This window comes from Oratosquilla oratoria, chromosome 20 (assembly GCF_046742065.1).
Source record: "Oratosquilla oratoria isolate Oo_2021 chromosome 20, ASM4674206v1, whole genome shotgun sequence".
In the NCBI taxonomy this organism is placed as follows: Eukaryota; Metazoa; Arthropoda; class Malacostraca; order Stomatopoda; family Squillidae; genus Oratosquilla; species Oratosquilla oratoria.
The window spans coordinates 20701131-20714106 of NC_134796.1; the positions used below are offsets into that span (position 1 = coordinate 20701131).

Sequence of the window (12976 nt, forward strand, 5' to 3'; positions counted from 1 at the left end):
GTTTGTTGTACATGATCTTCTTTGTCTGAATCCAAATTGATTTGGATTCAGTATAGTTTTTTCTTCCCACCTATTCACATCTTTTTTCTTCCCATCTATTTTATTGTCATAGTTTTTGTGTTTGTGGCAATTTGCATATAGTTTGTTTTGTTTCAAGTATGGTAATTGCTATTTACTCTGCATTACTATATCCCTAACCATGTTGAATTATATATTCTATCCATGCTTTCATAGTTGTGTAAAATCATAGAAAACCTTCAGCATTAGAAAATTACTCATGAGAGTAGAAACATTGTACTTTTATAGTTACACAGTTTTCCAAAATGGATCTTGGAATTTGTTTTATAATCTTCCAACTACTAAAGAAAGGTTTTTAGCTTGTTAAATTGAAAGGTTGTATAAGAAGCTTATATATATATATATATATATATATATACAAATATATATCATAAAATGATTATGAAAATTGGTTAACTCCATATTAACATGCAACCTATACCCCAGGTGAGGGTAATGTAATAGTAATGATAATAAATAATGTAATAGTAATAAAGTAAATATTCTTGATTCCCAAGGAATGTAATAGTTTGGACCAATGAAGGCAAGATCAGTGAAATGAAACGGCTAGAGGATGGCCTCTGATTGGTATAAAGGTAAGTCCAAGTGATACATGTTTCATCTCTACATTCTCTTTGCCTGTTTCTCTGCCTGTCTGAGAAGTCTCTTTAGGTCATGTCAATTTACCATCCCATCACAACCACTCTTCACTCACACCTGTCTCTTGCCCAGTTCCTTCCCTGCTTAACAGAAACTAAATTAATCCTGAATATTTAGGTCCTTGCACTCAAGCTAGGGGTGCTTTGAGAGAATATCAAATAAACAGCTTTCTTGCCATTTGTTTCAGACCTTGTGACCTTCTTTTTAGTAGTTACTGTGATTGGTATAGTGTCTGCTGAAATAACTGAGCATTCCAGTAACTGGAATGGAGAAGAAATTCAAACTGGAAATGACAAGATTAAGGAAGAAATAGTTGAAGAGAATGTTGAAGATAGGTCAGAGGACATTGTCACTGATGAAATTACATTGTCAGAAAGTGTTTTAGATTCATCAAAAGAAGAATTCGATGAAGAGGCACAAGATGAAGGCCAAGAAACTGTTGGGCACAGTGGCATGAATTTACGTCAAATATTACGACAGATCAAGGTAAGAAGACATTAGGGATTTATTTGAAAAAGTATTGATGCATTTCAGTAGCTATAGTTGTGCATCCTCCTCAGAGCATTTAAAGAATTGAAATTTATTTTCTTTTGACTTAAAAGATACAAATTAAATGAGTAACTTTTGTAGGTTTGGTGTCATTTAGTTACTGAATTAGGAAATTGTATATATATTTTTCATATTTGTAGTTTTCCTATTAACAGGCTGATGGATTCCATGATGAGGAGGAAATGGATGAAGCAGAGTTACAGGCCACAGACTCACTAGAAGAGCAGCAGCAGTCACAACCAGAAGAGGAGGTAGGACATACTTATTGTGCACCATTTATTTTTAGTGTAGCATTTTGGTCAGACTAATAACTTTCATAATTACTATTTGTATAATAGATTAGTTTTCTTTATTTGTTGGATAAATGGTAGACTAGATTGTCAAAGGCGAGAACCAGAAATTGTGGGTCTCACTTTTGGTACATGGCTTTCAGCCCACACATCAAAGATCTGACCGTGAAAATTAAAAATAAAATAAAAATATTAAAATAAATTGTAAGCACAGGCTTAAAGGGTCATTTACATGGTCAAACAATTTGTCCAACTCAGTTGTCCACTCTATTTGTTAAGAGGTTTGAAGAGGTGTCAGACAGTCAAACCAAACATACATCCAACCTCTGTGTTACTCATGCAGTTATTAAACAAAGATACCTCCTGACCAAGACACATTAATTGCCATTGGTTTAGCAGTGGCATACATACATATACCAAAGGCTTTTTCCCCAAAAAACAAAGGTATAAATCCACTCCCACCCATTCCATCCCCACATACTCCACTCCCATTCACCTACTTCCCCCCGCCCTCTTCTCTTGGCTCCTCCTGGATGGTGGGTCATCCCTGCATCACGCTCACTGCCCTGGAACAGAAGGAGTGTACCAAGACACAACACATCCACCGCAAGGCCACTTCATTTAATCTGCAACCCCCCCTTACCGTCCCCTCATGAGGAAAAAGAGAAGACAGGGAGAAATCCCTTCAGGCTGCATCAATTTATTATTCACACATACTCCTTCACCCCTCATCCCCCATCCCCTCCCTTCCATGCATCACAGCATCATCCATACCCAACCATTCTCCATTTACCCCTATCTACTGTCTTCTCCCTTCCTTCCTCAACAGACATTCCCCTCTTTCCCAATGCCCCTTTTATCCCATCCATCCATCTCATCCTTGGTCACCCCCCTTATGTTCACTCCTTCTACCTCTTCCTTCCACACCTCTTTTACTTATCTTCCTTCACTCATTCTTTCCATGTATCCAAATCATCCCAATACTCTTTCATCAACCCTATCTCCCAACTCCTTTTCCACCCCCCATTCTCCTCCTCACCTCCTCATTTCTCACTCTGTCCAGCCTAGTAACCTCTATCATACTTCTCAGGCACCTCATCAGATGTATAACAAAACAGACTTTGGGAAATTTAGAAATTTCTTTCAAAAAGCAAGTTGGGAAAAATTCTACAACAAAGAAACACAAGTGAAAGAGAAATGGAGTAATTTTGAAGTAAATCTATAATGAAGGAATGGATAAATATGTACCAAGACAAAAACAGGAAAAGGTGTATATTTAGTGCTGGTTTAACAGAAGGTGCAATGAAGTAAAAGATAGAAGAGATAAAGCTTGGGAAAGTGGCAAATATATGTCAATCTAAGGAACGAATATGTAAAAGTATGCAGGGAGGAAAAAAGAAACTATGAAAAAGACATAATAGAAAAATGTAAGGACCAACCAAAATTATTCTATAGATACATGAACAGTAAACTAAAACTTAAAAAAAAAAACAGGAAATAGTAAAATTATGCCAAGGGAATATAGAATACATAGAAGTAATAAAAAAAAAAAATTGGAGAGAAACTAAGAGAGGAAGAGGAGGCAAATCAAGTAGAAAAGAAAAGATAAAAGGTGTAGATGGAGAGATAATAATGAAAGAGAAAGCAGTAAGAGGAAGATGGGCAGAGTATTTTAGGGAATTGCTAAATGTGAAGGAGAATAGGGAGGGGAAGGTAGTTGTAGTGGGAAGCGCTGAGAAAATGACAGTAATGAGTGAGGAAAATGAAGAAGAAATAAGGAAAGATGAAGTGAAGGCAGTTCTTAAGATGATGAGAGCAGGTAAAACACCTGGTCTGGATGGGTGTCATGCAGAATGTCTAAAAGAGGGAGGTACATTGATGGTGGACTGGCTGGTGAGGTTATTTAATGTTTGTTTAAGAGAGGGTAGTCAGAGTACTGGAGGAATGCCTGTAAAGTTCCACTTTACAAGGGAAAAGGGGACAAGTGTGAGTGTAGTTGTTTCAGAGGGGTCACTTTGTTAAGTGTAGTTTAGAAGGGTTTTCATTGAGAGGATTAGGAGAGGAACAGAGGGAGTAATTGGTGAGGAACAGTGTGGGTTTAGGACAGGTAGGGGTTGCATGGATCAAATTTTTGTGGTAAGACAGATATGTGAGAACACTTTAGGAAAAGGTAAGGATGTTTTTTGGGCTTTTATGGATTTGGAAAAGGCTTATGACAGGGTAGACAGGAAGGCACTGTTGGAGGTATTGCCAATATATGGGATAGGCCAAAGTTTTTACGAGAGTAGTAGAGGATAGATGGAGAAAGAGGAAAGGGACAAAAGGTAGGGAGGTTCTTAGAGTCTCTTTGAATGAAAAGGGAAAGGAGAAGGAGTACGAAAAGAAGCTGAAGGAGGAGTGGGAGGGAGTAAAGGATAGAGTGGAGCTGGGTGTGGAGGAGGAATGGGGATGGTTCAAGGAGGGAGTCATAAAGTGTGCAAGGATGGTGTGTGGAACAAGAAGGACAGGGGGAAATAGAAGAAAGGGTAGTGAATGGTGGGATGAGGAAACAAAGAAGGTTGTAGAAGAGAAGAAGCGAACTTTCACAGATTGGTTACAAAACAGGACAAGGGAGTCATATGAGAGGCACAAAGAAAAGAAAAGAGAAGTAAAGCAAAAGGTAAAGGAGGCAAAGAGGAAAGCAGATGTGAAATGGGGTAAGAGTATGACAGAAAATTTTGAAAGTAATAAAAAGATGTTTTGGAAAGAAATTAAGAGAGGAAGAGGAGGCGAGTCAAGTAGAGAAGAAAAGGTAAAAGGTGCAGATGGAGAGATGATAATGGAAGAGAAGGCAGTAAGGGGAAGATGGGCAGAATATTTTAGGGAGCTGCTAAATGTGAAGGAGGATAGGGAGGGAAAGATAGCTGCAGTGGGAAATGCAAAGAAAATGAGAGTGAGGAGAATGGAGGAGAAATAAGGAAGGATGAGGTGAAGGCAGTTGTTAAAATGATGAAAGCAGGTAAGGCACCTGGTCTGGATGGATGACATGCAGAATGTCTGAAAAAGGGAGGTACAGTGAAGGTGGACTGGCTGGTGAGGTTATTTAATGTTTGCTGGAGAGAGGGTAGAGTGCCGGAGGACTGGAGGAGTGCCTGTATAGTTCCTCTTTACAAGGGAAAAGGGGACAAGTGTGAATGTAGTAGTTTCAAAGGGATTAGCTTGTTAAGTGTAGTTGGGAAGGCTTATGGGAGGATCTTGATTGAGAGGATTAGGAGAGGAACAGGAGTAATTGGTGAGGAACAGTGTGGATTTAGGACAGGTAGGGGTTGTGTAGATCAGATCTTTGTGGTAAGACAGATATGTGAGAAAGCTATAGGAAAGGGGAAGGATGTTTTTTTGGCTTTTATGGATCTGGAAAAGGCTTATGATAGGGTAGACAGAAAGGCACTGTGGGAGGTTATGCAGATATACGGGATAGGAGGAAAGCTTCTGGGAGCTGTCAAGAGTTTTTATGAGAGTAGTAGAGCTTGTGTCAGGATTAGAAATGGAGAGAGTGAGTGGTTCGAGGTAAAGGTGGGACTTCGTCAAGGATGCGTTATGTCGCCCTGGCTGTTCAACTTATACATGGATGGGGTGGTGCGAGAGGTAAATGCAAGGGTAGTGGGCAAGGGATTGGAGATGGTTAAAGAAAATGGAGAAAAGTGGGAGGTGAGCCAGCTGTTGTTTGCGGACGACACTGCGCTTGTGGCAGGATCGGAGGAGGGATTGAGGAAGTTGGTGGCAGAGTTTGGGAGAGTATGTGATAGAAGAAAGCTAAAGATAAATGTGGGTAAAAGTAAGGTGATGAGATGTACAAGAGGTGAAAGTGGCAGTAGACTGGAAGTGAGCATTAAGGGAGAGCGACTGGAGGAAGTGGATAGTTTTAGATACTTGGGTGCAAATGTGTCAGGAAAAGGTGGAGTGAAGGTGGAGGTAGAATGTAGATTGAGAGAAGCGAGTGAATGCCTTGGTGGATTAAAGAATGAGAAAAAGACATTTGGGAATGGATGCTAAGAGGAGACTGTATGAAGGAGTGATTGTGCCAACAGCACTGTATGGGGCAGAAACATGGAACATAAGAGAGAAGGAGTTTGAATGTGTTTGAGATGAGGTGTCTGAGAAGTATGATGGGGGTTACTAGGCTAGATAGAGTGAGAAATGAGGAGGTGAGGAGGAGAACAGGGGTGGAAAGGGAGCTGGAAGATAGGGTTGATGAAAGAATACTAGAATGGTTTGGACACATGGAAAGAATGAGTGAAGAAAGACTAGTAAAAGAGGTATGGAAGGCAGATGTGGAGGGAGTGAACATGAGGGGACGTCCTAGGATGAGGTGGATGGATGGGGTGAAGGGGGCTTTGGGGAAGAGGGGAATGTCTGTTGAAGAAGGACGGGAGAGGACAGAAGACGGGTGAATGGAGAATGGTTGTATATGGATGATGTGATTGCATGAGGTGGAATGGGCAGGGGGATGGGGAGTGAGGTAGTATGTGTGAGCAAAATTTGACGCAGCCCCAAGGGATTTCTCCCTGTCCTCTCCCTTTATGCAATGGGGGGGACGGAGAGGGTGGGGTCGCCGATTTAATGAAGCAGCCTTGCTGTGGATGTGCTGTCTTGCAACACTGCTTCTGCCCCAGGGCAGTGGACAAGGTGCAGGGATGACCCGTCATCCAGGAGGTGCTCAGATAAGAGGGAGGGTGGAGAGGTGTGGAGTGTATTCAGGGATGGAATGGGTGGAAATGATTTTATGCCTTTCCCTTTTTGGCTACCTCCCTTGTAAGGGGGAAAAAGCCTTGGTATATGTATGTATGTAGTAGAGCTTGTGTTAGAATCAGAAAAAGAGAGTGAATGAACACTGCACTTGTAGCAGGATCAGAGGAGTTGAGGAGGCTAGTGACAGAGTTTGGGAAGGTGTACAAAAGAAGAAAGTTGAAGATAAATGTAGGTAAAAGTAAGATAATGGGATGCACAAGAGGAAAAAGTGGCAGCAGACTGGAAGTGAGTATTAAGGGTGAGAGACTGGAGGAAGTGGATAATTTTAGATACTTGGGTGTGAATATGGTGGGAAAGGGAGGAGTGGAGGTGGAGGTAGAATGTAGATTGAGAGAAGCAATTAAATGCCTTGGTGGATTAAAGAATGTAATGAGAAATAGACATTTGGGAATGGATGCTAAGAGGAAATTGTATGAAGGAGTGATTGTGCCGACAACACTGTATGGGAGGGTCACCGATTAAAGGAAGTGGCCTTGCTGTGGATATGTTGTGTCTTGCAACACTGCCTCTGACCCAGGGCAGTGGGCAAGATCCAGGGATGACTCTGTCATCCAGGAGGAGCCAAGAAAAAGGGGAGGGAGAGGGGTGGAGTGTGTGGGGATAGAATGGGTGGGAATGGTTTTTATGCTTTTGTTTTTTGGCTACCTCCCATGTAAGGGGAAAAAGCCTTTGGTATATGTATGTATAATCTAAAAGTCAATTAGGAAAATTTGGGTTTGAAAATTGTGATCTGCTTATCCTTTATATATTAATCCTGTGGCTGCTGTTAGTTACCAACTGTGGGTCTCCTGGATGAGAAATCTGGGTAACATGAGGAATCAGTGAAGGATACCTGTAAGAGGTGGTTCTGCAAGATAGACAGTAAAACTGGCCATTTTCAAAACCTGTCAACCCCCTCATTTCCATCAGGAGGGTATGGCTCAAAGGGGCTGGCACTCATTTTCTGTACTGGGTCCAAGGTCTCTCTTTATCAACTTCAAACGTATATCTTATACTTTTTCACATATGGGCTGACAACTGGCAACTGTTCTTCTCTACCAAACACTTAGCCATTAATATAGAAACAGGACCACCCTGATACAACACAGACAACAATTGTGTGTTTTCCATTTAATGAAACTTGAGGCAACAATTGATTGATCAATTCAAAACTCTTCAATGCTGTCACCTCCATCCAGAGGTCCAGCCCCAAGGAAGTGACACTTAGTTACCAGATTGTGCCCAAGATCTCTGCATCAAATTTTTATTTCCTTTTTACATAAGGAGAGCTGAGAACTGGCAGCTGGTCATCTCCTGCTCCAACTGTAATCCAGTGACATTAAAGTAGTCCCACACTAATACAACATAGACATTAGTTGAAGGTGTCTTTCCAGAGAGGCTTATCTGAAGGTCTATGAACCATGACCAGCCAAGTTACCAGTTTCCAGTCTAATAAAACTGACTGGCAGAAAGAAGAATAAAGGTGTAACTTGTAAATGTTGTAAAATGCAATTTATTTAATTATTATTATTCCATTTCTCATTATTCAGCTTGAAGAACAGCTAGTCTCATCAGCAGACACTGGAGAAATACATAATGTTACAGAAGGAAATGTTACAGCCTTAAATGTGACAAACAATGTTACTACAAGCAAGAAAGCAGTTTGTCTTGAGATTAAGGAACGAGAAGCAATTACAAATGTTGAAGTAAGTTTTTACAAATATTCTTGTACCATGATGAAAATAAAGTATTTATTACAGGTTAAACAGTATTATAAGTAGTGTGTCAGGAGGCAAAGCAACACTATCCCCAAGTACTGAGTTGGGAGGGGTGATTAGATAATTCTTTCTTATTTTTTTCCTTCTTCCTGTCTTTCCTAGCTCTTCTTCATCATTATCTTCTTCTACTTCTTCTATTTCTACTTCTACTTTTACTTCTACTTCTTCTTTTTCTCCTTTATTTTCTTCTTTGTTTTCTTCTTCCTCTTTATCTTTTTTTTTTTTTCGTCATCTTTTTCTTCTTCGTCTTCTTGATCTTCATCATCCTCTTAAAAAAGGGGCCCTATCATAGAAGTTATGTTGGTACCTCTGTAATTTTTTCTGGTTGTTTCAATATCATGGCCACATGGCTTGGGGAAAATGGAGTGAGACAAGAAGCAGTAAAACAAAAGAAGATTCCAAACAAGCTAGAAATGACTACTAGAATTTGCAGGGAGGAAGAAAACAATTTTGAAAGAGGCATAGAAGATAGATGCAAAGATGAACCAAAACTATTTTACAGGCTTATAAAAGGTAAATTGAGACAGAGAATCACCAAGTTAATAGTGAATGGCAAGGTCTTTGAAGAGACTTCAGCTGAGGCAGAGATAATGAATGAAAGGGTCCAATCATTCTTCACAAAAGAGAGCAGTTTTTTGGAGGAAAGCTACAGGAACAAAAAAAAACAGGTTTTGAAGATATAAATGTAGAAATAAGGGAAGTACTCAATCTCTTAGGATCATTGGATATGACAAAAGCTTCAGGCTCTAACAGGATCTCAAAATAGATACTTAAAGAATGTAGGGATAACTAGTGGACAAGATTCACAGCCTTATTACATGTTTGTTGAAAGAAGGCATTGTGCCACTTGATTGGAAAAGGGCAAATGTGGTGCCAATTCACAAAGGTGGCAATCAGGAGATAACACTAAATTATAAGCCAGTATCACTGACCAGCACAATAGAGAAATTATGTGAAAGGATTGTGAAAGATCAGTGGACCAGATATCTTGAGGGATGAACAATCTGACAGACAGTTTGGTTTCAGACCTGGAAGGTCATGTGTGTCAAACCTTTTATGCTTTTACTCAAGAGTGATAGATGCACTGCAAGAGAAAGAGGGGTGGGTGGACTGCATGTACCTGGACCTAGAGAAGGCATTTGATAAAGTTCCACATAGTTTGTGTGGAAATTGGAGCACATTGGATGACTGAGAGGCAGACTACTAGTATAGATAAGAGATTTTTGTAAGGAAAGATACATGAGGACAGTAGTAAAGAATAAGATGTGGAGATGGAGAGCAGTAATGAGTGGAGTTCCACAAGGTTCAGTGCTTGCACCAATAATGTTTTTCATCTATATTAGTGACATGATGGAAGGAACAAGCCAACATGTTTGTAGATGATACAAAAGTCATGAGAAGAGTGAAAAATGAGGACAGTAGACTATTGCAAAAAATATAGACAGTATTTTTACATGGAGCCAAGAATGGGAAAAGAAGTTCATTACCAAAAAACTGCAAAGTACTGGAAATGGGCAGTAGTGGCAAAAGCCCACCCTTAAACTATTTTTTGGGAAGTGAACACATTACAAAAGCAAAAGAGGACTAAGATTTGGGAATGTTGATAAAAGACAACATGTCACCTGACAGACATATCAGTAAGATTGTGGGAAAGACATATGGACTACTGCAGAAGATTAAAGTGGCATTTCACTGGATGCATGAAGAGATGGTTAGAAAAAAAAAAAAAAGTCCTCAAAACCCTGCTCTGTCCAAAACTGGAAAATGGTTCAATAGTATGGTCCTAACACAAAGTGAATAATGATATAAGTAAGATTGAGAGAATACAAAAGGCAGCAACCAAATGGTTCCCCAGCCAGGCAAGTAAACCATATGAGGACAGACTAAAAGCACTAAGTCTGCCAACTTTGAAAGATCGAAGAGAAAGAGGTAATATGATTACAGTATTCAGGTCACTAAAAGGGATAGATTGCATTGACAGAAGTGTCCTCCTGATTAAAGATGGGATGGGTGTAAGAGGTCACAGGAACAAATCATAAAGACCACATGTTCAAAGGATGTGAAGAAATATAGTTTTCCATGTAGATGCATGGATACATGGAATAGCTTAGGTGTTATAGCCAAAGCTCAAATAATACAAAAGTTCAAATCTAAATATGATCATCGGAAATCAAGGAGATAGATTACATTGGAAATGTACATGAATTTGAGGCTGGTTTGATAAAAAAAAAAAAAAAAATAGAGAATTGGGGATGGGACCCAACAAGTATTGCTCCTTTCCTGTATACTATAATTAGGTAAGTACATAAGGTTCACAAGTGTTTAGAAACTGAACACAAAATGGATACAATTTGTTACACAACTGAATATGCTTATAGCAAAGGACTTATAATGATCACATGTAGGGTTACAGTGTTGTCCCATACCAGAAGGTGCAGAGTTAATATGACCACAACAACTACCTGGCTCACTATTAGCTGAGTTGGAAATCAGCCTTCAGTTCATCCAGAAGAATAATGTAATTTACTCCAATATGCTGTGCTTTCACTACAGACTAACCCCACCTCTTCTGGTACAACAATGCTTTCAGCCCCAAATGTGATCACGTATCTTTTGCTGCAAGTATATTCAGTTTGTGTTTAGTTTGTGAACATATGTGCGTGGGGCTGCCATACTGAAACAGCTGAAGGGAGCTACAGAGGGGCACCAGCATACCCAGAAGTGTGGGATGCATTGCCCCAACAGCCCCCAAAATCTGCTAATGATTGGATGCACATGGTATGTTGCTTGAGCAGGAAAAATAAGTCCAAAAGAAATAAATTTTTGGAAGGTGGTTGTGAAAGGAATATTCCCTCACATGTGCTTTATTTGAGTAGATAGTGGGTATATGGTGAAGCAGAAAAGCTGTGGAAGAGCTGTGACTGGCTATTTGACCCAAACCTTGTGTAGGGAAACCTCTCGTCCCTGAAATGCTATGATGTAGGAGAGATTTAGGTGAGTGGGTCTCATGGTGTGGGTGTATGCTTTGACTCGCCTGTCCCCTGTATAAATGGGTGAAAGCAGTATATATACGTACAATTTAGTTACTGTTTGAACAAAGCTAGGAAGTTTGATTAGAAATCTGCCCTTGAAAATTCCATTGTTTTATTGTTTTCAGATAGAGTAAGGATTACAAATATTTATTGAAGATATTGACAACAGTATGTATAGTCATGATTTGTATCATTTGCAGATAATAAATGGAACTGCCTTAACTACACTACTGCATAACAATCCTAATGTCACATCACGCACAATGCCAGCCAGTTGTGTGCTGGTGTACTTCTTCAGCTACCATTGTCCATTCAGTGTTGTGGGTTCTCCCTATGTTAATGCATTTGCAAGATCAGTACCCAATATACCCATTGTTGGACTTGACAGTGTGGAATATCACAGGTAAGTCAGTATGATTTTGCTTTCTCTTTTTCTCTTTCTCTTTTTCTCTCTTTATCTTTCTTTTCCTCTCTTTTTCTCTCCCTCTCCTTTCATCCTTCCTTCAGTGTTTCTGACCTGAGCAGTGTGATAGGGGACAGGAATAACACATATGTAATTATTTTATTGTTGCCTCAAGTTTCCCTAAATGGGAAACCCAGTCCCACAGTGGCTGCCAATGGATTGTTGGGCCTTCCCAGATATCTCTCTAGGAAGAAAATTTGGACTGTTGTCAGTCTTGTATTAGTACGAGTTCAAGTTTTTTAGAAATTTTAGGCCCAGTCTAAAGACCAAGTGCTGCACCTCCTGATGTAGGTGAAAGGGTTGATGGGTTTTGAAAATGGGCAGCTTTGCAGGACCACCACATGCAGGTACCCCTCATTGGTCCTGGGATGACCGTTCATTCATGAAGTGTTAAGATTGGGAGAACAACAAATGGTTTTTGGATGGGTGTAGAGTGTGTGTATACTTTGATTCAGCCACATTTCTTCTAAGGGGGACAAGGCCTTTTTGGTATATGTATGTAATATGTAACATTTTATTCAGTGAGGGATCTCACTGTAGTGAAGGGGTAAGGCATATCTCTTAAAGCATTAGAGTAATAAAGGTAATCATGGTAACAAAATATTCTTTGCCATGTAACTATTGTAAAGGGAAAAGATGACAATTGTTTGCAGATATAAGTGAGTAATTTTAATGGAAAAATTGTAAGTTTTGGTAGCAAATTTCACTCAGAATAGGTAGAAATTAGATTAGAACCATAAGAATTGTAATAAAGCCATAAATGTAGCTGTAGAATACAAATATAAAATACCTGTTTAGATAAAAAATTGGAATACAGTATAAAAAAAAAAAAAAAAAAATTAAAGACAAAATAGTGAGAGTATCTCAAATTCATGCAGCCTTTTTATGATTTCAGTGTGAATGCACGCTATGGAGTTATGGGAACTCCAACTCTTCTCTTGTTCCACAATGGTAATGTGGCTGGGCGCTACAACTCTTCAGACTATAACACAGCCAACCTTATGTCATTCATCAACCACTTCTCTGATCAAAATGTGAATTCAATCAATGTTACCTCTTCAGATTTTAGAGTAAGTGACCATTTCTTAATAGCACTAATACTGACTTATTCTGATGGAAACATTGAAAGGTTTAGAGTGAAAAGAGTGGGAGTAGAACATAAGGAGAGCAAGGCCAAGAGAATGCTGAAACGGTTTGTGCAAATGGAAAGAATGAGTGAAGAAAGACTAGCAAAAAGTGTGTGAGTGTATGGAAAACAAGTGGATGGAGGGAACTTAAGGAAAGACCAAAAATGAGATGGATGAATAGGATGAAAGGGACATTGAATGCCAAAGGATCAAATTTTTGTGGTGAGAAAGCTATAGGAAAAGGTAATGATGA

At 39.5% G+C, this 12976-nt stretch overlaps 1 protein-coding gene across 3 annotated transcripts in view; it reads left to right on the forward strand.

The window, feature by feature from the left end:
• The window catches only part of bug (thioredoxin domain-containing protein bug), a 33285-nt gene that overhangs the window by 8385 nt on the left and 11924 nt on the right, over positions 1–12976 (forward strand). For all 3 annotated transcript variants that reach the window (XM_076203675.1, XM_076203678.1, XM_076203677.1), the window contains exons 2-7: positions 576–653; positions 905–1203; positions 1422–1517; positions 7874–8029; positions 11334–11536; positions 12492–12666. In XM_076203675.1, coding sequence (XP_076059790.1) covers positions 632–653; positions 905–1203; positions 1422–1517; positions 7874–8029; positions 11334–11536; positions 12492–12666 — 951 coding nt within the window. In that variant the 5' untranslated portion in view covers positions 576–631. The remainder of the gene's footprint in view (positions 1–575; positions 654–904; positions 1204–1421; positions 1518–7873; positions 8030–11333; positions 11537–12491; positions 12667–12976) is intronic.